Raw genomic sequence first — 24,432 nt, 5'->3', positions numbered from 1 at the left:
TGCCTTTTTTTTTTGGAGGGCATCCAGGGTTAATTGCCCAAGGTCACACGGCTAGTTTTTGTGTTAAGTGTGTGAGGCCAGATCTGAACCCAGGTCCTCCTGACTCCAGGGCTGGTGCATTATTCACTGTGCCACCTAGCCACCCCAAAAACTTTTAAAAAGCCCTCTATAAAACATCGTCATTCTTATTGATTAGAAATGCCCTAGGATTAAAACCCATAAATAACCTGACCTATCCAAAGAAAATTACTCCTTGGCTTAACTAGTTAGTATGTCAAGGGTGCTAATGAGACCAGAAGGGGAAAAGTTATCCCTTTTCCCTCACTCTTTGTCTGGATACAGGGAGAGATGTTGCTTCTTCTTACCATTGTGTAGATGGGCAAACTGAAATCTGGTACTAAGAAGCCATACAATTAATGAAAAGCCTAAAGTGGAACTGACTCCCAGAGCAGCAATTTGACCTTCACAGAAGAGCAAAGATGATGTGCCCTTTTAGAAATTATCTATAAAATCTGGGGAAATATTTTAGCCTTGTTGAAACAACACATTCTTTGGAATTTGATTGCAAATTTCTTAAAAAATTCCTCATCCACGCCTCAAGTTCACAGGTGTTGGACTTGGAGTCAGGAAGACTGAGTTCAAATCCTATGTCACACTAAATAACTATGTGATCCTGGACAAGACACTTAATCCCAATTGCCCTACCCTCCCCCCTCCAAAAAAAAAAGGAGGTTAAGTGACCTGCCCAAGGTCACATGGCTAGTTTTTGTGTTGAGTGTCTGAGGTCAAACTTGAACTCAGGTCCTCCTGACTCCAGGGCTGGTGCTCTATTCACTGTGTCACTTAGCTGCCCCTCAGACATTTAACCTCTTTCAGTCTCATTTTCCTCATCTGTAAAATGGGCATGAAAATAACTTCTGCCTCACAAGGTTTTTGTTATGATCAAATGATATATTTGGAAGGAATTTTGCAAACTTGAAAGGGCTATGTTATGTTAGATGATATTATCAACTACAGATTTTTGAACCAACATTTTTTCACCACTTTGCTTTAACAGAAACAGATGATACCATGTCCATTCCAACCATCTTCATTGTTGCCTGTTTCTTCTTCCCCTAACAACGCTAAGAGAAGTTATTGTCAAGCCAACACTGGAACTTCCAGACCATTTTGCTACCTCCATTCCTCAGTAACTTTTTCACTTTTCAAATCTGTGCAATCCTTTTATATATCCATATTCTCATTCCTGGAGTGGCTCATCAAGCCACTTTACTATATTTCTTGTTGACTTTGATATTTGGCTCATCCTTGGGGAATTTGGTTTTCATGTTAGATACCCCCTGAATAGCCTGACTACCTAATTCTTCAATCTCACACTGCTTCATACACTGGCATGACATAACTTGGCTCTTATGTTTTTACAGATTTATACTACTTCCAGAGACCTGAACTTTGAACTTTGACTCTGACCACAAACTTTCATCTTTCCACATCTCCACTTTTATAACCTACTCTCAAATTAAGCTACCTTTCACCCTCCTTGTGACATCTGGTCTTTTGGCTCATTCTTAATGTGTGAACCTCTATGCTCTGCTGTCTTCACTTACCTTTACGCCCAATTTTGAGCCTATGTTGTATTTTTTTTTACTACTAATTCCTCTTCCAACTTTGGAACATTTTAAATCCTTTTTTCCTTGTAACCCCTAATATCTGATTCTTCTACTTTGGCTCCCAAGTGACTATGTGTTTCTGGAGAAAGCCATGAAATGTAATTCATTTTGTTTACCACAAATTCATGGTAGATAATTTCAGCTAGACTCTTTTTGCCCAGTGATGATTGTTCTGTTCTTTCTTTATTGATTTATGATCTAATTTCCCACAAGTTTCCTACCAATTTTAAACTATTTCTGTTATGTCCCCAACTATACCCCTACTCCCCACATTTATATTCAGTGACACAGTCATCTCTATCACATAAAATTTTAGTGCCATCTGATCTGAGTTCTCTAACTCCTTTCCTCCACTCCTCAGAACTTCTCATTCCCTTCTTGGAGGTGTTTATAACTTTTTGGACTTCTACATCTTGTCTTTTCTGTAGTCTCCTCCTGGAAACTCTCTCAGTGCCTGGGACCTTTTTACCTTGGAACCTCTGTTCATTCCAGTCCAGTTCTCTTATTTGTGAATTCCTTCGGGGGCCTTTGGAGGAGAACTTAGGCCAGCTAACTTTAATACTTGCCCTAGCTACACTCCTGACTTTCCCAAATTTGATATAGTGCCCATCAGCTTGCTTTTTAGCTGTCTTTTGTATGGTGTCTTTCCCCATTGGTATGTAAGTTCCTCAAGGTCAAGGACTCTCCTTTTTAGCTTGTATTTGTGTACATAGTGCCTGGCACTGTACCTGACACGTAGTAAATACCTCTTGCCTTGCCTTCTTTTCCTTTGGTCACAGAAGAAGATAGACCTTTACTCCACATTAAAGCTAATACTTTTACCTGGGCTTTGGCCTAATTTCCTCCTACTTCTTTCAGAACCTTATTATAGCAGTCATTGCTTGTCTCTTAATCACATTTCTCTCATTTGGCTCCTTTATATGCTCTTAAAAACCTGCTTAGGTCTCCTCAATCTTTCCTTTGAATTTCCTCTGCCATCTAGCTACCATCTTTACTCTTGCCTCTACTTTACTGCTACACTTTGAAAATGTCTACAACTAATAGCCCCACTTCTCTCCTTGTCTTCTTCTAGTAAGGCTCCTATCCCTACCATGCAACTGTAATTGTTTTCCTACCAGTGATCTCCTAGTCCCCAAACTCCCCCTTTTAAATTTTTCTTTGTTTTTAACCCTTCTGCAATGATTAATTCTCTTTCCTCCCTTAACTTCACAGACACTCATGGTTATTCTACATTTCATTTAGTGTTAAGCTCCATTAAACCCTCAAGAACCTGAATTACCTTAGCTGAAGCATCTGCCACTGCAAGATAAAGCAAAATGTTCTCCCATCAGAAGTCAAAAGGTGGTGTCTAAGCCTTCTAGGGGGTAGAGATAGTTAGAGAATTGGAATCATGGCTAGAAGACTGTAAGAAGTATCAGTGATACTTGTTTGAAACCCTTCACAATTTGACTCCATCTTATCGTTCTGTACTAGGAATATAAAATTGTCATTCCCTTACCTATTCTAGGTTTTAGCCACACAACTTGGTGTTCTTGTATGTAATGTTCCATATCCCTCTTCAGATCTTTTCATAGACTAAGGCCTATGCCTTTTTCCCTCTGTCTCTTGGAATCTTTAGATCCTTTCAAGGATCACCTCAAGTTTGGTGTCAGAAATGAGGCTTTTCCTGATCTCTTCAGTTTTTAGTGTGCTTTTCACCAACACTAAATTGCTCGGTATTTCTATTTCCTATTTATGAGAGGTTAGAGGTTGTCAAGTAGATTTTGGACCAGCCAGATGACAAGAGACTCTTCTATAGTCACTTTGCAGTTTGACTAAAAGACCTGGGTTTTGACTAAAAGATCATTCCAAATATGCAAGGAATTTACCAGCTCCTTTGCTATATTTTGATCAGGATTCCTGACCCCATGTCACTCCCCACACTTCCCAGACTTAGTGCATGGGAGGTATTGAACATAGTGATTGCTTCTTGATGTTTGGGAGTAATTAACCCACCAGTCTACATGGAAAGAGCAGCACTAACTACCTCATTCCAGCATTTCTATGCAGCTTTTGAATGAATTAATTTCATCATTTCAGAAAGGTTTGATGGGAAATGATTGTTTTTTTCTGTGGTCATATATATGAAGGGTAGGACAGAGAAAAATATGCATCATTATTGAATAGGTATTGAGATAGTTTAGGAAATAAGAGTTCTTGGGTAATGAGCTGTTGTGAATGGTTGATTATCCTAAAGATAGTCTAATTCAACTAAGAATTAAAGCCTAATACCCTTGGATTTCGAGTTGTGTTCATCTGCATCTCTGCTTGTGCAGAGGAACACGCACTTGCTGAACACATTGTGAGTGTTCATGGTAGGGATATAGGGACCTGAAACTACAGTAGGAGGGCAGTAGACACAACAGGTAATTTTTTAGTGGATTCTTCAGATGCACATAATAAAGATATGTGTATACACATCAAAAGTATTTGCAAGTCAGAATAATCTTCACAGTTTTTGGTCCATATGGTTCCTTCTTCCATTAGAGTGAAGCTAAGATTCATACCTGGTTTGGGGCTGATCCAGTCACTGTTTTTTGTCTCTCCATCCTGACCTGTCCCCCTGGTTTCTTCTTACAGGTGTTTACTTCACTTTTCATACTTTTCACTTGGAGAGTGGCCATGACTATTTACTCATCACTGAGAATGGCAGCTTCACACAACCCCTGAAGCAACTGACTGGTTCCCGGCTCCCTGCCCCAATAAGTGCTGGACTCTATGGCAACTTTACAGCCCAGATCCGCTTTGTTTCTGACTTCTCCATGTCGTATGAAGGATTTAATATCACCTTCTCAGGTAAAGGGCTTACAGATTCCTGGAATCAGATGTGACCCTTTCATGAACTTTGTCTGTTTCCATAGTTTTCTTCCTAACAGGTTTCAAGATTATTTTTAAAAATCTAAAGAGAAAGCTTTTTATTACTATGTGATTGAAATTTTTGGGTTAGACACAAAGAAGAACTTCCCAGCATAGATTTTCCAAACGGGAATGTGATTGTAGAATCTTATTTGGAGCATTTAAGAATTATCTGTGTTTTTTTACTCAGCATTAGCAGTTGGACTTTGTTTGAAGATTTTTCTATGCCTTAGAAAACAGGAATTCCATATTCTCCCCTAGTCATCTCTTCTTCCATTTCATAACCTCTGATAACAATAAATATGAGAATATGAATCTATTGGGTTTTTAAAAAGTCTTTTTCTTTTAGCTTCTTCATCCTTGCTTGAGTAGTGGTAATAAAATATATCTCTGTAATTACATTTCTCCAGTCTTGCATAGCAGGACTGTTGGTCTAGAGCTTTAGAAATTATATCCCTTAACTTTGTTCAATCTCCATTTCCCCGCTATCAGGCGGGGAAGTTTTCTTGTTGCCTGTAAGATGTCCTGGATTTGTCCTTGACCTGCCAGGTAAAGTGAGAGAGAGACATGACAGTTATAGTCTTCCCTATATATTGGAGAAATTTCTGTTTGGAGGGTATAAAACCTAATTCTAGTTACCTTCTTAACCATGAACCAACTGCTTTGTGGGAAGCATGCTCTCACCTTGACTTGGAGCATATACTGACTATTCACTTGCCACTGATACTGTAGACATTTTGGTGACTCTTCAATGAAGCTATTTCTTTATTTTTTCAACACCTTGCTCCAGTGAATTATTCTAGTTCAGAATTGAGAGATATTTCCTAAGATTGAGAGATGCTATTTGCAAGCCTTAAGCATAAACATAGGGGACCAACCACTTGCTATGATGTGAAAGAAACTGCGAAGCCATACATCCCTCAACAACCAATAATTTCCAGATAGGCCTACTACTCTTCCTGAGATTTCTACATTAGAACTTCATTCTTTGGGGTTAAATGTTGTCCTTTATTCTTTTGGAATACAAGCTACCCCCTTTCCCCATCCCCTTCCAGTCAGAATCAAGAAGCTAATTGGGTCTGAGAGCACAGAAAGAACAGCTTGAAGACATGGTTCCTACCATGAGAGCAGAAGATAGTCCAGGTTGGGGGTGTGTGATGATGAATTTGTTGAATATATACTTCAGCAATCTCATAACGCAAGAAACTGGTGGGGGATAATCCCATATAACAGATAACCCCAAAATACATCTTTACCTTTTTTCTTTATCTAATTCTCTTTTTATTTCTCTCTCTGCTTTCTGTCTCTGTCTCTTTTCCTGTTTTCATTTTCTGAAACCCTGGGTATATCTTTGTGGATCTGTAAAACCTTTTTTTTCTATCCTTATCTATGTCTTTGTCTTATATGTTGGTATGCACCTGTATGTGTGCTTTATTTCTTTCTCTGCCTGTCCCTCTTTGACAATCCTTCTGTACCTCTTCCTTTTCTGTATCTCATTCATCTCTTGTTGTTCTTCTCTATTTCCTCTATTTCTCTTATTCTTTATCTTTAATTGTGTTTCTTGTATTTTTTTGTGTCTATATATTTCTTTTCTGAGTTTATTTGTCTCTGTCTTTTTTTAATCTCTCTTAGAATATGACTTGGAACCCTGCGAAGAACCTGAAGTACCAGCATACAGTATCCGGAAGGGTTTGCAGTTTGGAGTTGGCGACGTCTTGACCTTTTCCTGCTTCCCAGGGTACCGGCTTGAGGGTGTAGCCCGAATAACATGCCTTGGGGGCAGACGTCGGGTGTGGAGTTCGGCTCTGCCAAGGTGTGTTGGTAGGTGGTCATGTGCTTTCATTTTGCTTGGCTAATATTTTCTAATAAGGACAGGCAAGACAACCCTTGATCTGTTAACCTCCCTTCTTTTTCTCATCCTGCCCTACCCCGACATCCCTGCATACCCATATGTAGAAATATTCTCCCCTAGTCTGATCGCTTATAATAGACAGAACCTTCACTGAGCAGAGACTTTCAGAGGGAAAGGAAAATACATTATTGTCCTTAGGGAGCCTGTGGTCTGAGGAAACAGGAGAGTGAGGTTGATGTCATATCTAGGTCAGTATTAGACTAGGAAGAAAGAGGGGCAGAGTACCTAGAGATTGGAAATCCAAGGCAACCCTTACACTGGTCTTCAAGCCTAGAAGAGCAATGATGAACACTCTACCTTTGAAAACAGAAAAAGAAGATAAAGACTTTTAGTTGCTGTGTCAGAAATCTGAATTAGAGAAGACAGAAAACCTAGTGATCTTGGAAACTATTAAACATTTGATGGTCCTTAACAAAGGAAATAAGTCTTTAATAGGATTGAAAATCATTGTTCTGGATATGGTAAAGATTCAAGCCCCTTTTGAATGATCTTTTTTTTAAAAAAATATTGTTATCTTCAATTTTTGCATCAATTTTATTTTTTTAATATGTTCTTTCTCTTTCTCTTATTCAGCAAGCCATACATTATAATAAGGCATAAAAATGAAAGAGGAAAAATCAATTTAGCCAAAACAGCTAGTGTATATATATTTATATATATATATATATATATATATAATGTATGAAAGTATATACAATATTTCACACCATTGGCTCCCCATCTCAGAAAATAGGCACATTTTTTTCAACTTTTCATCAGGACCAAAATCAGTCATTTTAATTTCATAGCTTTCTGTTTTAGGTTTGTGTTCTTTTAATTTACATTGTTGTAATAATTGTATGTATTGTTTCCTAATTCTGCTTACTTCATTATTCATCAATTCATATAAATCTTTCTATGGTTCTCTGAATTCATTATATTTGCAATTTCTTACGTGTGATAATATTCCTTTAAATTCATATCCAACAGTTTGTTTGGCCATTCTGAATTGAGCTCTTGCAGTCCCTTTCAGCCCTGGGGTTAGGGTCCATTCTTCATTCCTCTTCTTCTAATTGCTATGAGTAGATCTAAGGATAGCCTGGAAATCCTTCATACTTATACTCTATGAAGTTAGCAGAAGTTCTTTCCTGTCTGGAAGATGTTCTGGTCTGGGCTTGAAATTGGAAGACTCAGGTTCAAATCCTTTCTTTGCTATTTACTACCTGCATTACTTTGTACAAGTCATTTAACCTATTTGGGCCTCATTTCCTCATTGATAATATGACTGGTTTGAACTAAATAACCTCAGAAATCCCTTCCGGCTCTAACCTGTGATCCACTGATCCTTATTGTTGGGGTTCTGCTTGGAAGAGCTTGTACAGATCCATTTCAGAGGATTTAAAGTTGGAAGGGACCTAAATGTCATCTAATACAGATCCCTTACTTTGTGAATTGAGGCAAATCCTTTCCTTTCCCAAGAGTGAAGGTGAAGAGTACTTTAAGATTGGGATAACACTCTAGGACCAGAAGATGGAAGTAATAAGGAAATTCACGTTTTTATATTGGTTTAACTCACCTCAATTCAGTTTAACTTAGTCAAACAAACAATTATTAGGTGCCTATATTGTGCAATATGGGGATTTAATGTTAAAATGATGAAGCCTCCTGAATTTATAATCTAATACACAGTGTATTCTTCACAACAGCCCCATGAACTAAGTTGTATAGGTATTATTACCCCCATTTTACAGATGAGGAAGCTGAAGTGATAAGCAGTGAGCACTGCAGTAAGTTTTGGAGCTGAGATTTGTACCTAAATCTCCCAATTCCCAGGGTACTGTTCTTCCATCTGTAATTCCAATGAGATACCCATAGCAGCTGCTAAGACTATGCAGATGTATTTCCAGGATAAATTCTCAAAATATAATAAATTCTCTTCATTAAATGCAAAACCAAAGTATGTATTTGGATTAGAATACCAGGAGGTAATATTTAACAAGGTATTGATCATCTTCACTACAGAGAGCACCAACATCTTAGGCATTCTTATTTGTTAGGCCTACCTACAAACAAATATTCCTTAGATTAGTTCCTCCCTTTGCCCACTCCAGCTGCTTCTCTCTCTGAGCACTGTCACTCTCATTCCCTGCTCTGCCTCTCCACACTGCACTGTCTCTCTCCTCAACATTCCATTTCAGTTAAAATTCCACTGGACAAGCTCCTCCTACTCTTAACTCCATGTGACTCAAAACAGGTCACACAGACCTATTGATGGATGAGGAAGATCTTTCTATTCCATTAACATTACACCATCATACTATACTGTTCTCTATCAATGAACCAGCAGTTTCTCAGACAATCCCTTGCCAACTCTAAAATGGATGTTTTAACTATCCCCAGGAAAGAATAGATTCCTTCCCTAGAGCCAGCCAGCATAGGCCATGGGGCTAAGTGTTCAGGAATTAGACCTCCATTACTTCTCCCGAGTAAAACTTCCACAGGACATGCTCTCCTCTTCTCCCCATTTTAGTTTGTATTGACAAACTAAGAAAGAAGAAGTCTTGTCCTCATTCCCTCCTATTCCTAGCAGGACAAATCCAAACCAAACCTAGTATTTAGTGGATACTTAATAAAGGTTTGTTGGTAATGATTTATGATAAAAATCCCTTATTTCTTAGCCTCAGGTCTATGATTCCTTGATAGAAGCCTTTCCTAAATTTCCATTTTTCTAAGGAGGTTTTCTAGGGAGAATTTGGGAGTTAGGATGGGCAGGAAGGAAGCTCATTGGAGTAATTGATTGGTTTGTTGTATACATTGTATACATAATTTCACAATTTTCATAACCTCTCCATGAGGTATGTTGGATCACAGATATGGAAAGGATCTTAGATCACCTAGTCTAACCTCCTTTTTTTATGAATGAGGAAACTGAGGCCACAAGTAAATGTCATAGTCATACTTATATAGGTAACAAGGGATAGAGCAAGAATTCAAATTCAGTTTTTTGACTCTAAATCCATTGCTCTTTCCACTATACTGCATTTCATCCTCATTTGAAGCCCTAAGATGATTTAATCAATAGTTAATAAATATTAATCACTTATTATACGGCAGGCACTAAACAGTTACTTGTTTCTAGGAGCTTACATTCTTTTTTTTTTTTTAAAGCAATTGGGGTTAAGTAACTTGCTCAAGGTTACACAGCCAGTTATTTCTGGGTGTGGTGCTGAGTATCTGAGCCCGGATTTGATCCAGGTCATCCCAACACTGGAGCCGGTGCTCTTACTCGCTGAGCCACCTGGCCGCCCCTAAGCAATTGGGGTTAAGTAACTTGCTCAAGGTTACATGGCCAGGTGTTTCTGGGTGGGTGCTAAGTGTCTGAGCCCAGGATTCGATCTCCAGGTCTTCTCAACACTGGAGCCGGTGCTCTTACTCGCTGTGCTACCTGGCCGCCCCTAGGAGCTTACATTCTGTAGATGGAGACAACATTCATATAGATTCAGAACTAGAGGCCATTGATTTGAACTCCCTCATTTTAGAGATGAGGACATTAAGATCTAGAGAGTTTAAGTGATTTCCCAAAAGTTAGGTAGGTAGTATCAGAAGGACAGGAAGGGTCAGGATTGGTATGGAATTCAGCTTCTCTGACTCAAAATGTATTGTTTTTCCACTGTAACAAACTTATTCTCTCTCTAAAATTTATACAATATAAACACAAGTTATAGTCAAGATGTGGCAGAGAAGGCACCACCAGCTGGGAGTATTAGGAAAGAGTTTATTCAGAATGTTGAATTTGAACTTTTAAAGAAACTAAGACTGTTAAACAGTGAGCATGAGTAGGGAGTGTATATAAGACATGGAGAACAAGCTGTACCAAGTCATGGAGTTACGAGGGAAAATTTCACAAGAAGATTAGATTGACTGGATTTAAAAATGCTTGAAGTGGAGTGACATGCCATGATTCTTTGAAGACCTTCCTTATACAATATAGAATAAACTTATAGAACTAGTCATAGAATTCCCATTTCTTTAGCTCCCCTGAAGGAATTACTGATGAGCTTTCAGAATTTTGGGTATACCATTTATACTTCATGTAAACCCTTCCATTTTTACACATGATATTGACATCTGCACACAGGGCTATGCAAGAAGAGTAGCCCTGTGTTCATTTCCATGTCTTTCCAGTGCTTTATTCTCTTGATTGGCACTGAGGAACTTTTTGGTGCAGAGCAGCATGCCATTACTTTGCTTAACATGACAGGTTGTAGACATACCCCAAATATTATCAGCTTCTCGGAATAACTGAGATAATCCAAAGAATTTAAGTTCTTCTGGAACTGTTATTTTTGACATATAATTTCTTGGTTTAAATGGTTCTACATGTTTACTTTATAATGTTTAAGATAGTTTTACAAATATTAGTTTGCAAATGTTAATCTCAGAACTAGAAGAGATCTCAGAGCTCCATACTAATAGGAATCTCTTGTGGAACTTAGTGATTTATGTGTGTGTGTGTTCTTTCCCCTATTAGGCTCTTGGAGAATATAATGGCTGTTTCATCTTTTGATCTCTGGCACTCAGAACAGGGATTTTTACATAGTATGTTCTTTGAATTAGTATTAATATTAACCCTTACAAGATTAACTGCTCTTAACGATGGTGGAGCAATATTTCCAGGAAGACTTTGTTAAAATACATTTATAATGACAAACTATTAGAATTGAAAGGAATCTCTTAGGTGCTTCAGCCCTGACCTCTGATTCTATAGATTAGAAAAACTCAGAAAGATAAAATGTCCATTTAGGTAGGATGTTTACCCTAGTTGAGAGAATCAAGCATTAACCATAGGTTAGCCCAGAATAGCTAGTTATGACTTCCTTATATTTTTCCTGAAATGATCTACTTTAAGCTTCAGGAATCCCACACTTTCAATTTTGCTATTCATAATAGTAAGACTGTGTTCCCCATTTACATTTTTTCATGATTTTATAGACGTTGCTTTCAACCTTTCTAAATTGAAGAGGCTATATATGCTCTCATGTGGTCTCCCCTTCTTCATCTTGGTCATTTTACTTTGAAAATATATAAACCCATCTGTAGAATAGCCACTTACTAATTCAAAAAGTTGAATTCCATAAAAAAAAGTTGTGGGGGAGGATTTGAGAGAGTAATGGGGACAGACTAACCAATTATGTACAAATATATTTGGTATTGTGATACTTTGAATTCTGCATTTTCCTGTCAAAGTAGGGAATTACTTATCTATGATTACTATGTCTGTTTCTAGCTGAATGTGGGTCATCTGTGACTGGAACTCAAGGTATCCTGCTGTCCCCCAACTTTCCTGTGAACTACAATAATAATCATGAGTGTATTTACTCCATTCAGACTCAGCCAGGAAAAGGTATTCAGCTTAAAGCTAAGACATTTGACCTCTTTGAAGGAGATATTCTCAAGGTAAGACTCAGAGTATATATTTGAATTCATTAAGTTTTTAGTTGTCTATATTCTTTGTGAATTATCTGCAGTTTTTTCTTTTTCTCTAGAATATAAACACCTTGATGTCAAGGATAAGGATACACTTAATTTTTTTCTTCTCTACCTAAGCCCTAACAGAATGAGGGGAGAGGGGATAATTCGATGCTATATGTTTAGCTATACAGTCATGTACTTACAATAATATTTGTGGCTATCTTAGCATCTCTCAAGAGCAGGGATTCTTTTTTTTTTAAAGCAATTGGGATTAAATAACTTGCTCAAGGTTACACAGCTAGTTATTTCTGGGTGTGGTGCTAAGTATCTGAGCCCGGATTCGATCCCCAGGTCATCTTGACTCTGGGGCCAGTGCTCTTACTCGCTGAGCCACCTGGCCGCCCCTAAGCAATTGGGGTTAAGTAACATGCTCAAGGTTACACAGCTAGGTGTTTCTGGGTGGGTACTAAGTGTCTGAGCCTGGATTCGATCCCCAGGTTGTCCCGACACTGGGAGCCGGTGCTCTTACTCACTGTGCTACCTGGCCGCCCCTGGAGCAGGGATTCTTAACTCTACTGATGTCATGGACCCCTTTGGCACCCGACTGGCGAAGCCTATGGACTTCTCAGAATCATGTTTTTAAATGTATAAAATAAAATACATAGGTGGACAAAAGAAACCAGTTATATTGAAATGCATTTATCAAAATATTTTTTAAAAATTAATGATTTCCTAATCTGTATGCTTCAGTGAAAATGTATAACAGGCATGGGGATAGTCTACTTCCTGGTGTGAATTCTCCACTTCACAGATAGGGGATGGATCAGAGCAGTCAATTCTAGCATGAATAAACTACTGAAAGTTGCTTCTGGGTATTCAGTGCAGTGCTTTCAGTCAGTTCTGGTTTAGGCTAATGTCTTTAGAGCTGGAAGGTACCTGAGAGATCATCTAATCAAACTTTTTGTTTTAAAGATAAGGAAAAAGACCCAGGTATGGAGTGACAGGTTCAAGGCTCTACCAGTGAAGAATTCAAACCCAAGTTTGAAATGAATATTTTGCTTGTCTTTTAGCTGGCTGTTAAGTGGATTGTGTGGGGAAAGAATGGTGAGCAGAAGTCCTGCAAGTATATTAACACACACAAAAAAATCTATGACTTTTTTGTCAGAATGACACCATGATTCTCTCTTAGCCTTCTCTTTTCTTCTTGGTTATGGGGAGGTTTGTCAGCTTATGAAGTCTTTATATCACTTTGCAGGATTGCAGTTCAATTCAGTGAAACTTTATCAGGCATCCAGTATATACAGAGCATTGAACTATGTGTGTAGGAAATGTATAGTTCAGCTAAGACGAAGTCCCTACCCTCATGGAGCTTATCACTTAGTAGGAGAATAATACAAACTAAGAAAAGTATAATACATGATATTCTATAATGTTAAATTCATTAGTGAGGAAATGACCTTTTTGTGGTACTCTGGGTAAGGTTACTGATGGAGTTTAGGTAAAGTTTCATGGAAGAGATAGTTCTTGGTTTTTTGGTCTTCTGATTTACATTTGTAGTACTACTGCGTCATCTTATAAAAGAGAATCTCCTGTACCTCATATTTGCACATTATCCCTAACTTATCTGACCCTGGGACCTTCCCCTGTTGTTTAAGAATTTCAGCAGAAAGGGCTAGCTTTGAATAAGATATGTAGAGACCAGGTACGTAGTCTAACTCCTCGATTATTTGAATTTACCAGTCACTAACTTTAATCCTCTCACCTAGGAAAATGGCCCTGACTATTATTCATATTAAGTGGGGAGAGGAGAGTACTAAATAGTAATAGGAATGCCCTAGACATACTTGCCACCATTCTAGTTCTAGCCTCTTTCTTTATTTTTTACCTGTACTATTTGTAAAAGTCACCTAATTGGTGTTCTTTCTTTCTTAGTCTATCTCCTCTCCAATCTATCTTTACCCATATTCCCTGAATAATATGCTTAGGGTCCATGTGTCAAACTTGTCAACTTTTGTAAACCCTTCTTTCAAAAACCTTCAGTGGCTCTCGATTGCCCCTAAGATTAAGTATTAACTCCTAGATTTTGAACTTTAAGGCTCCTCAAAGTCTGCCTGCCTTTTCTCATCTTTCCACTTTTTTACAAAGAGGTTAGATGTCTGCTTTGATCTTTTGCACTACATCCAAGATTATTCATTGTAGTTAATCTATTTAAAACAAAATTTAGTATACATTATTCCTTCATTGTTTATATGATTCTCTTGATTCATATTTCTTCATTCAGCATTGTTTCATTAAGGGTTACCTATTAGGAATTCTCTGTGTTTTATTATGGACCATTCAAATAGATATAAGATATCTGTTATTTACTATTAAGAACAAAGATTTTGATGATGTAATGCAATGCCAAGCAGAGGCAACTTCCCAAGGTTCATTTAGTCCATCACAAAGCCCCTCTTCTCAAATGGAGATTAGTTTCCAATCATAAGTAAAGTACATTCATTTGTTCAATCATAGAACACAAAAAGGTCAAAAGTTCCCCACCCCTGGATCACAATTGAATCTACCCCAGAGTTACAACAAGTTTAAGCACAGTACTTAATACCCAAATGGAAGTCTTTTCTTCATTTTGACAAGAGGCAAGTTCTCAGCAATCTTTGTTCCTGGGGAGACAAAGCTTAGCAAGGCCACAAGATACATTGCCAGTCTCTTCATTAATTCATTCTCTGTCTGCAGAACAGTCCTAGGACCCCTGAAAACATTAGCAAAACACTCTTCCAGGATTTCTGTAAACAACAAGAAAATCCTTCTTCAGGGCTTCGGAACCAACAGCAAGGTTCCAAGTCCTCTGCAACAACAGCACTGTCCTTCACCAGTGGACAGTATTTACTCTCTGTCTGCAGAACAGTCTCAGTATCTCTGAACCAACAGCAAGGTTCCAAGAATTCTGCAACAACAGGACTGTCCTTCACCAGTGGACAAATCTGGCAAAACAACATCAGAACAGACAAAGTACCAGCATAACAGCCATGTCTCCTCAGTCCTTGGCAGCTCTGTGTGGCAGCTCTCAAAGTCCTGGGCAATTCAAAGTGGCCCTCAGCAATCCTCTCAGTCTCTCTCTGCCTCCAAAGGTGCTGCTTCCAAAAAGTTCTTCTGCCTCTCTCTTGTGTCTCTCCAAATTTATGTCACCAGCTCCTCCCAGTCCAGCCCTCTCTTTTCACAGTCAACAAGTCCATCCCACAAGTGGGATTAACAAGCTCTGGTTTAACACCAAAAACCAAGCCAATACAGGGAGATCTTTATATTCCATTACTATTACACTCACCATGTGACAATTTCTCTGCAAATAGGACAGAGAAAAGACTTGCCAGATCTCTGACTCTAGAATTTTAGAAACAAGATCAGCACTCACATACTAAGCTTCCCTTCCCTCCTCCCCCCCCCCCATTTTGTTTGTTAATATTTCTAGCTAAGGGTATATTCTCTGTCAGAAGTTGCTGTTATTTGTCCTTCATTCTAAAAGAAGACCATGATATCAGGAAGGTGATGTCATGACTTGCAATTGAATTGGATTTAAGTGAGTCAGGGCTGTGCAAAATCATTAGCCTCACCTTCTCCTCCAGAGCCATCTGGGTCCAGTGGCCAGATATTGATCAGGATGACTGGAGATGGCCCAGGATGCAGTGGGAGAATTTTGCCTTACTTAAACTAAGGTCTTTGACAGGTCTCAGTTAATGGTCATTGCCCATTCAGTGATTAACACTAGGTAAGAAACCCAGATGTAGTAACACTGTATATAGAAGCGATCCAATTGGGGCATAGCCAAGATGGCAGCATAGAAGCAGGAAAACTCCGTGAGCTCCCCCCATAACCACCTCAAATACCCATAAAATACGACTCTCAACAAACTTTAGAGCTATAGAACCCACAAAGTGACAGAGAGGCTGGCAGCAAAGGTCCATCCCAGAGTGCTAAGAGCCTCGCCTCCCTCACCTCTTGTGAGCCCATGGTTTTAGCCTCATGGCAGCCCCAACCAGCAGCAGCTGGAGGGACTTCAGGAGAGTGGATCACAAGCAGCTGTGGAGGTTGCCAGAATTATCAAACCATAAATGCCAAAGCTAAAGTAAAAGGTCAGTGTGGACTTTGTGGGTACAGGGGGACCAAGAGTGTGGTCCGGCCTTTGTCCCCAGGGCAAGAAGGCAAGAAGCAGAGGAGGAGGTGCTTCAGCTGTGCAGCTGCCTCTGTGTGGCTGCTTCAGAGCTCCTGGCCTGTAGATCACAGGGGGACCAAGCAACCTTTCAGAGGGGTAATTGCTCTTGCTTTAACCTGCTTGGATCTGGATCGCTGTCTTGGGTGGAGGTCCTGAGGCATGTGACCAGGTGCCAGAGCTTGTGGAGGCTTCAGAGAGGGCAGCCAACTAATACCTCCAGCAGCTGCAAAAACCTCAGTGATTTGGAACAAAGCTCATCTCTCTGGAAGCTTAGTTCTACTGTGGCAAAAAGCCCAAAAGTCAGGAAATTGAGTGGCAACATGAGCAAGCAAAGGAAAAAAAGCAATCACAGAAGTCAAACCTTAGATTCCTTTTTTGGGAACAAAAGGGATGAAAGCATGGAGAGGAAGACAGTGAAGTCAGAACTCCTGCACCAAAAACTTTCAAGAAAAATATGAATTGGTTACAGGCAATAGAGGAGCTTAAGAAGGATTTTGAAAACCAAGTAAGAGAAGTGGAGGAAAAATTGGGAAGTGAAATGAGAATAAATCAAGAAAATAATGAAAAGAAAGTCAACAACCTGACTGAACAAAATAATACCTTAAAAAATAGACTAACTCAAATGGCAAAAGAGGCCCAAAAAGCCAATGAGAAGAATGCCTTAAAAAGCTGAATTTGCCAGATAGAAAAAGAATCTCAAAATCTCACTGAAGAGAATAATTTCTTCAGATTTAGATTAGAGCAAATAGAAGCTAATGAATTTATGACAAATCAAGATACTATTAAACAGGCCCAAACAAATAAAAAAAATGGAAGGAAATTGTGGAATATCTCATTTGAAAAACCACTGACCTGGAAAATAGATCCAGGAGAGATAATTTGAAAATTATTGGACTACCTGAAAGCTATGTTCAAAAAAACAACTTAGAAATCATCCTTCAAGAAATTCTCAAAGAAAATTGTTCTGATATTTTAGAACCAGAGGGCAAAATAGAAATTGAAAGAATTCACCAATCACCTCTTGAAAAAGATGCCCAAAAGAAAACTCCTAGGGATATTATAGCCAGGTTCCAGAGTTCTCAGATCAAGGAGAAAAATCTTACAAGTAGCCAAGAAGAAAGAATTTGAATATTGTGGAAACACAATCAGGATAAGATAGGATCTAGCAGCTTCTACACTGAGGGATCGAAGGGCTTGGAATATGATATTCCGGAGGTGAAAGGAGCTGTGTTTAAAACCAAGAATCATCTACCCAGCAAAACTGAGTGTCATGTTTCAGGGAAATATATGGTCATTCAATGAAATAGAGGACTTTCAAGCATTCCTGATGAAAAAAACAGAGTTGAATAGAAAATTTCACTTTCAAAGAAGCAAGAGAAGCCTGAGAAGGTAAACAGGGAAAAGAAATAAGGAACTTATCAAAGTTGAACTATTTACATACCTACATGGAAAAACAATAATTGTAACTTATGAAAGTTTTCTCAGTATGAGGATAGTTGACGGGAATAAAGATGTATGTGTGTGTGTGTGTGTGTGTGTGTATATATATATGTCTGTCTATATAGGAGGGTATATGTGTGTATGAATACATATGTGAGTGTGTATATATGTATACAGGTATACATAGAGGGCACAGGATCAATTGAATAGGAAGGGATGATATTTAAGGAGTAAAATTAAGAGGTGAGAGAGGAATATAATGAGATGAGATAGGGAGAGAAAAAATAGGGTAAATTATCTCATATAAAAGAGGCAAGGGAAAACTGTTACAATGGAGGGGAAGAACAGGAAGGCAAAAGGGAATGGGTCAACCTTACTCTCAATGAATTTGACTGAAGGAGGAAATAGCATAACACACTAAATTGGGTATCTTACCCTACAGGAAAGTAGGGGGAAGGGGATAAGAGGGGGGATGATAGTAGGGAGGGCAGATTAGTGGGAAGGGTAGTTAGAAGCACACAGTTTTGAAAAGGGCCAGGTTCAAAGTAGAAAATAGAACTAGTGGGGGGCAGGATAGGAGGGAAGGAAATATAGTCAGTCTTTCACAATATATCCACTATGGAAATGTTTTGCATCACTACACACGTACAATCTGTATTGAATTGTTTATCTTCCCAGTAGGCTGGGTGAAGAGGGAAGAAAGGAAAGAATTTGGAATTCAAAGTTTTAAAATCAAATGTTTTTTAAAAATTATTTATTATTATTTTACATGCAACTGGGAAATGAGATATATAGGCACTGGGAAATGGAGATCCATCTTACCCTACCAGAAAGTTGAAAGGGGGATGGGGAAGGATATAGGAGAGAGCAGACTGGGGGAGAGGGTATTCAGTGGGACTGTTGTTTTGGTGGTGGGTAGGGGAAAAACAGGGAGAAAATTTGTAACTCAAAATCTTGTGGAAATGAATGTTGTAAACTAAAAATTAACATAACATTTAATCAATAAATTTTATAATAGAAATGATCCAATTTAGCCTTCTTTTTGATGTGACCTGTATTTATTTTCTAGATGTGTTGAGTTTGGGCTATGAAATTGTGCTTTCTGTCTACCTTTCTGACACTTCTGTGAACCATTTGTGGGTTCTTGGCACAAATGTAGAAGGAGCCTCTTCTGTCTCTCTCCCTCTCTATCTTTTTTCATGTCTCTCTCTGTCTTTTTCTTTGTCTGTGTCTCTTTGTGTCTCTCTCTATATTTGTCTTTCAGTCTCTATCGTTCTCCCCCACCATCTGTCATCCTGTCCTCATGAACTGCCCTTTATAGGCACACAATTACATAGAATCTGATGCATTATCTTCTGATTATCATGCTCTGCAACATAAGGTGGGCAGTACAACCACATTTTCAACTTTGACAGGATAGTAGTCAAGGTATCTTGTGGTCACTCCAGTGTTAGACTTTTGCTTGGATTTGGAAGAAATTCTAGGATTGATGGGTATAGTATTGTCTTCTCCTCGGAATTCTTTAGAGCAATCCTATCTTCCAAAATATAGTCTATAATCTGAACAACAAAAAAGACGAGCCAAAGTTCTGAAACCCTATGTGCCATCACCATTGGTTCTTCTCATGTTTCTATTTAGATGCAACTATATTATTTATTATAGTCACAGGCCTACATCTACTCATAGTTTGGCACTAGTTCCTGCTTTGGTAGGAAGTAGTACATAAGGATCCCCTAGTTAAAGTCAAGCTTCACATCTCTGTTTCTTTCTTGGTGCTGTTTTGCTATGACTTATGGGACCTTTATCGCTCTGAATTCCTGACACTCAGCAAGCATTTAAGAAATACTTTTTCATTTGTTGATCACCTTCATTCTGTTTATCATTGTTTAAAGTTTGTTCCTTCCCCTGCACTCCAATTTCAGGGACTTTTTTAAAAAAAAATATGTTTTAAAATATATGCTTTATTTATTTTAACATTCATTTAAAAATTTTGAGTTCCCAGTTCTTTTGCTCCCTCTACCCCCTTCCACCACCCTTTGAAAAGGCAAACAATATGATATCAATTATATATATGAAGTTATGTAAAATATATTTCCATATTATTCATGGTGGGGAGAAAACTAAGAAAAACAAATAAAGTGAAAAGAGTATGTTTCAATCTGTACTTAGAGTTCATCAATTCTCTCTCTGGAGGTCAATAGCATTTTTCATAAGGGGTCCTTTGAAATTGTCTTGACCATTGTCTTGATCAGAGTAGCTAAGTTTTTCATAGTTGATCAATCATCATGACAGTATTGATTTTACTGTGTACAATGTTCTTCTGGTTCTGCTCACTTCACTTCGTATCAGTTCATTTAAATCTTCACAGGTCTTTCGGAAACCATATCTCTTCTCCTCTCTTATAGCACAATAGTATTGCATCACAATATTGTACCACAACTTGAGCCATTCCTCAGTTGTTGGGTATCCCCTCAGTTTCTAATTCTTTGCCATCACAAAAAGAGATGGTATAAATATTTTTGTATATATAGATCATTTTCCTTTTAAAATTTATTTTATTTCTTTGGGATATAGATATAGAACTGTAGTATTCCTGTGTCCAAGGGTATGTACAACTTTTATTGCTGTTTTGTTGTAGTTTCAAATTTTTCTAGTTGGTTGGATACAATTCTACCAACAGTGCATTAGTATTACTATTTTTCTATATTGCCTCCAGCATTTGTCATTTTCCTATTTTGTCATGGTAGCCAATCTGATAGGTGTGAGGTAGTACTTCAGAACTGTTTTAATTTGCATTTCTCTAATCAATAGTGATTTAGATAATTTTTTTCATGTGACTATTGATAGCTTTAATTTCTCCTTCTGAAAACTGCCTGTTCATATTCTTTGACCATTTATGCTTTGTGGAATAGCTATTATTTGTTTTGTAAATTTGTCCCAGTTTCCTATATATTTCAGAAATGAGGCCTTTATCAGACAAACTTATAGTAAAAAAAATTCCCCCAGTTTCCTTCTTCTTTTGAGTGCATTGGTTTTGTTTGCACAAAAAGTTTTAATGTCATGTAATCAAAATTATCCATTTTACTTTCTGTGATCCTCTCTATCTCTTGTTTGGTTATAAACTCTTCTTTCATCCATAGATCTTTCAGGGATCCCCTTGTTCCTTTAAATTTTGCCTGCCTGAAAAGCAACATTATATAGTGAAAAAAGAGTGAATCTCAAGTCAGAATTTAAGTTTTGTTTCTGCTATCATTACAACTGTCATTGTGTTATATCACAGTGTGACTTTCGGTTAAGGTCTTAGTCTTAGTTTTCTTACATGTAAAATGGGGAGAATCATACTTGTCCTGTCTACTTCATACACTGATTATGATGATTTCTTTCTATGTTGTGGTTTATTGTAATTATCAAAGGAGACATATAAAATGCTTTGTAAACTATAATTAGCAAAAATAAGTATCACAGATTTTTGTAACCATTATGGCATGATTTTTAAACATCTCCCTGTTCCTGACCTTTATTAAACTACAAATTTCCTTTCTCTGTTTTGCCTACTTAAGACTTTTTGATGATTACTTATCTTTCTTGATCCTGGTCCTGGTCTTGCTACCATTCATGACCTTCCTGGGATAAGTTATTGACCCTTGGTATAACAGGAAGGAATAAGAGTAGATAGGAGGAATATTAAAATTGTCATCATATCAAGTAATGATTTAAAAAAAACAACAAATTCCTTTCTGTAACTGGATGCACCAAAATGAACAGATTGAGCTCTTTCTGTCTCTTTGAACCTTGAGGGCACTGAGTTTTGTGACTACAAATACCATAGATATTCCATATCCTTCAAATAGATAGGGCCTCTATAGCTTGAGCCAAAATTATAATAAGTGAACCTCTACCTGATTAAAGAATACTGTCCTTTAGAATGCTTTACTTAATAAATAGTGGAACAAAAACTGTTCTCATATGCCTATAGCCAGCTCCACATGGAAGCATAGAAAGTGTTTGCTTTGAAGAAATATTCATTACTTATCCAAAAACACCAGCTCTGATATTTGCCAGAGCAGTATGAGGGTCTTTCACTTGGCCACAGCTTCTGTTATTGTTTATACAATTGCTGGAGAGAATGGTAAACTGGAAGGTTTGAGGACTAACTGCAGTACACTGTTCTAGCAAGAGTTGCCTATTGCTGGAGTTCCTGGTGCCAAATACAAAGCAAGAAGAAAAAACATCTGGCCGTGGAACGACCTGCTCCCAGTAGACTTTGCTCATTGTCTCCTCTCGATGATATGGAGTTGGGCAGAGGTTAGCTACCTCGCTTTCCTCCTGGGAGTCCAAAACTCCAATGCTAGATACTTGCTGTTCAGGCTATCACCTGTATATCCTCCTCCTTTGTCTAATGCCTTATCCTTTTCTAAGAAAGTGGTCAGCACTTCCTCCACTGGTGGGAGAGAGGAGGGATGGCTAGTAGTTGAAAAGGTATCCCATGTACTTGAATGACAAAAAAGAGTGATACTTAGTAAGGAAAAGGCTTTTGGGTTGCCAGGTGCAGGAATAGGTGCTCCCGCAAGTCAATTCTTCTTTGACAGTATGAACTGGGTAGGAAACAGTGTAGTCTGAGGAAGGAAGAAGGAAGGAAGCCTCGTTTATTAAGTACTGGCTGTGTCAGATATGGTGCTAAGAATTTTGCAATATCTTATTTAATCCTTACTAGAACCTTAGGAAGTAGGTGCTAGTAGTATCCTCATTTATAGTTGAGAAAACTGAGGCAGTTAAATGTTACTTGACTTGCCCAGGGGCACATATTAAGTTTCTAAGGCCATATTTGAACTTGACTGTAGGCCCATTGCTTTCTCCACTGTATTGCCTCTGTATAATGAGAAGAATGGTAGAATTAGAACTAGAGGACCCAGATAAATCCTGGATCTGCTTCTTAGTATTTGTATGAACTTTAGTAAGTTTCTCTGCACCGAAGCTTCCTTATTGTAAAATGAGATGGTGAGACTCTGTCTACTTTGAAGTTTGTGGTCCTATCAGCTGTGTCTTTTGTATCATGGACCCCTCTGACAGTATGATGAGACCTATGGACTTTTTCTTAAAATAATGTTTTTAAATACATAGTATTTTAAAGGGAACCAATTATATTGAAATGGAGTTATCAAAATAGGTATTTCTTAAAAGTTCATAGACTCCAGCTTAAGCACTCCTTATCTAGAGCCAGGGGGCCTGGATACCAACCTTGTCTCTTACTAAGTGAGTTACTTAGACAAGTAATTTCCATAGGTCTCAGTTTCCTCATCTACATAAGGAGGCTGTTGTTTTTAGTAGTTTTGAGTCATGTCTGACTCTTTGTGACCTCTTTTGGGGTTTTCTTAGCATACTAGATTATTTGCAATTTCCTTTTCCAACTCATTTTCCAGATAAGGAAAGTGAGGCAAACAGGGTTCAGTGACTTTCCCAGGGTCATATAGCTAGTAAACATCTGAGTCTGACTCCAAACCTGGCACTCTATCCACTGTGCCACCCAACTGAGGTTTCTTACAGCTCTAAATCTGTGATTCATCTGTGAGAGAATTTAGGTGGTAGGAAGCAGGGATTGTGGAATGCTTTAAGAGCCAGTCCTCCCTGAAACAACAAAGCAGCCAAAGGTTCTCACAGAGTGATCTTATGTCTTCAAGTTTGGAGTCAAGAAGAGAATAAGGGTGAGAGCAAAAGTCAGTCAAGCCACATAAAGAGTTACTTTGTCTTTTCTGTCTTTTTGGTCATCTTCCCCAGTTTCTATCATTCCTGTTTTTATGCTCCCTCTGTTGTCTTTGCCATTTCTTCTACCTCTCCAATTTCAGCTATCTCTTTACTCTCTCCACTGCTGCCACTCTTGCTATGATCTTTGCCTTCACCTTTGTGCCATCTCTACTTTTCTGTCATTTCCATAATACTATTTCTACTTTATTCCACCCTGGTTTTTTTTTTTTTTACCATCTCCAGTCAATGTCACCCAGTTTTCATTAGTCTCAAATTTGGGACTTCATTGTTACTGCTTATAAGCAAGCTCATGTTAATATGAATTCTGTAATTCTGATGCAGTAATTTGGCCTTGTCTTTCCTGTACACAGGTCTATGATGGCAGCAATAACTCTGCTCGCTTGTTGGGTGTGTTCAGTCGCTCAGAGATGCTGGGGGTCAGTTTGAATAGCACATCCAGTAGCCTGTGGCTTGATTTTATTACTGACTCTGAGAACACCAGCAAAGGATTTGAACTTCAGTTTTCCAGTAAGTCTTTTTTTTTGTATTTGGGAGGGTATTGAAGTCGTAATGTTTTTGCCTCCTTGACAAATGTGAAGAAAATATAGTTTTATCTCTGATTTCATGGATTTGATTTTCTAAGGTTGGTACTTGAAGACCTGGTTATTTCCTTTTAGTAACTAACCCTTTAATTCAGGCAAGGGGCCACCATGTGGATGATGGTCCCTAGTATCTAGTCATCATACAAACACTCTTCCCAGAAGTGTAGTTAATTGAATCAGATGTTGTACTATGCTTTTATATTATTTTTCTTTTTAAAACGTTTAAAAGAAGTTTTATTGAAATGCTTTGTATAACATGAATTCCCTAAAATAATATACAATTAGGGGAAGAGATAAAAAAAATAGTAACACCTAGAAAATAACTACCTTTCCTACTACTCTTTTAAATATTTCATTAATTTATAATGGGTTTTTAAATTTTTCTTTGCTTATGGATTTAAAAAGAGAATTTTTAACTCTCTCACATCAGATATTTTGTTTGTCTGACAGCTCTCCAGGTTTTACACAATTTCTTTAGTATTTGGAATTGAAGTTTTACTGTGAAATCTTTTT

At 38.0% G+C, this 24,432-nt stretch overlaps 1 protein-coding gene across 1 annotated transcript in view; it reads left to right on the top strand.

Moving 5' to 3' along the window:
- The window catches only part of CSMD2 (CUB and Sushi multiple domains 2), a 1,071,431-nt gene that overhangs the window by 734,393 nt on the left and 312,606 nt on the right, over positions 1-24,432 (top strand). Inside the window, exons 20-23 of the mRNA XM_069067881.1 lie at positions 4,290-4,505; positions 6,198-6,386; positions 11,744-11,913; positions 23,689-23,845. Of these exons, the coding sequence (XP_068923982.1) occupies positions 4,290-4,505; positions 6,198-6,386; positions 11,744-11,913; positions 23,689-23,845 (732 nt within the window). The remainder of the gene's footprint in view (positions 1-4,289; positions 4,506-6,197; positions 6,387-11,743; positions 11,914-23,688; positions 23,846-24,432) is intronic.

Source organism: Petaurus breviceps, unplaced genomic scaffold (genome assembly GCF_028583685.1).
Source record: "Petaurus breviceps papuanus isolate PSGF00001 unplaced genomic scaffold, PetGlider_PUasm1.0 90760, whole genome shotgun sequence".
In the NCBI taxonomy this organism is placed as follows: Eukaryota; Metazoa; Chordata; class Mammalia; order Diprotodontia; family Petauridae; genus Petaurus; species Petaurus breviceps.
The sequence above is the reverse complement of the archived record's forward strand: the minus strand, read 5'-3'. Positions and strand labels throughout refer to the sequence as shown.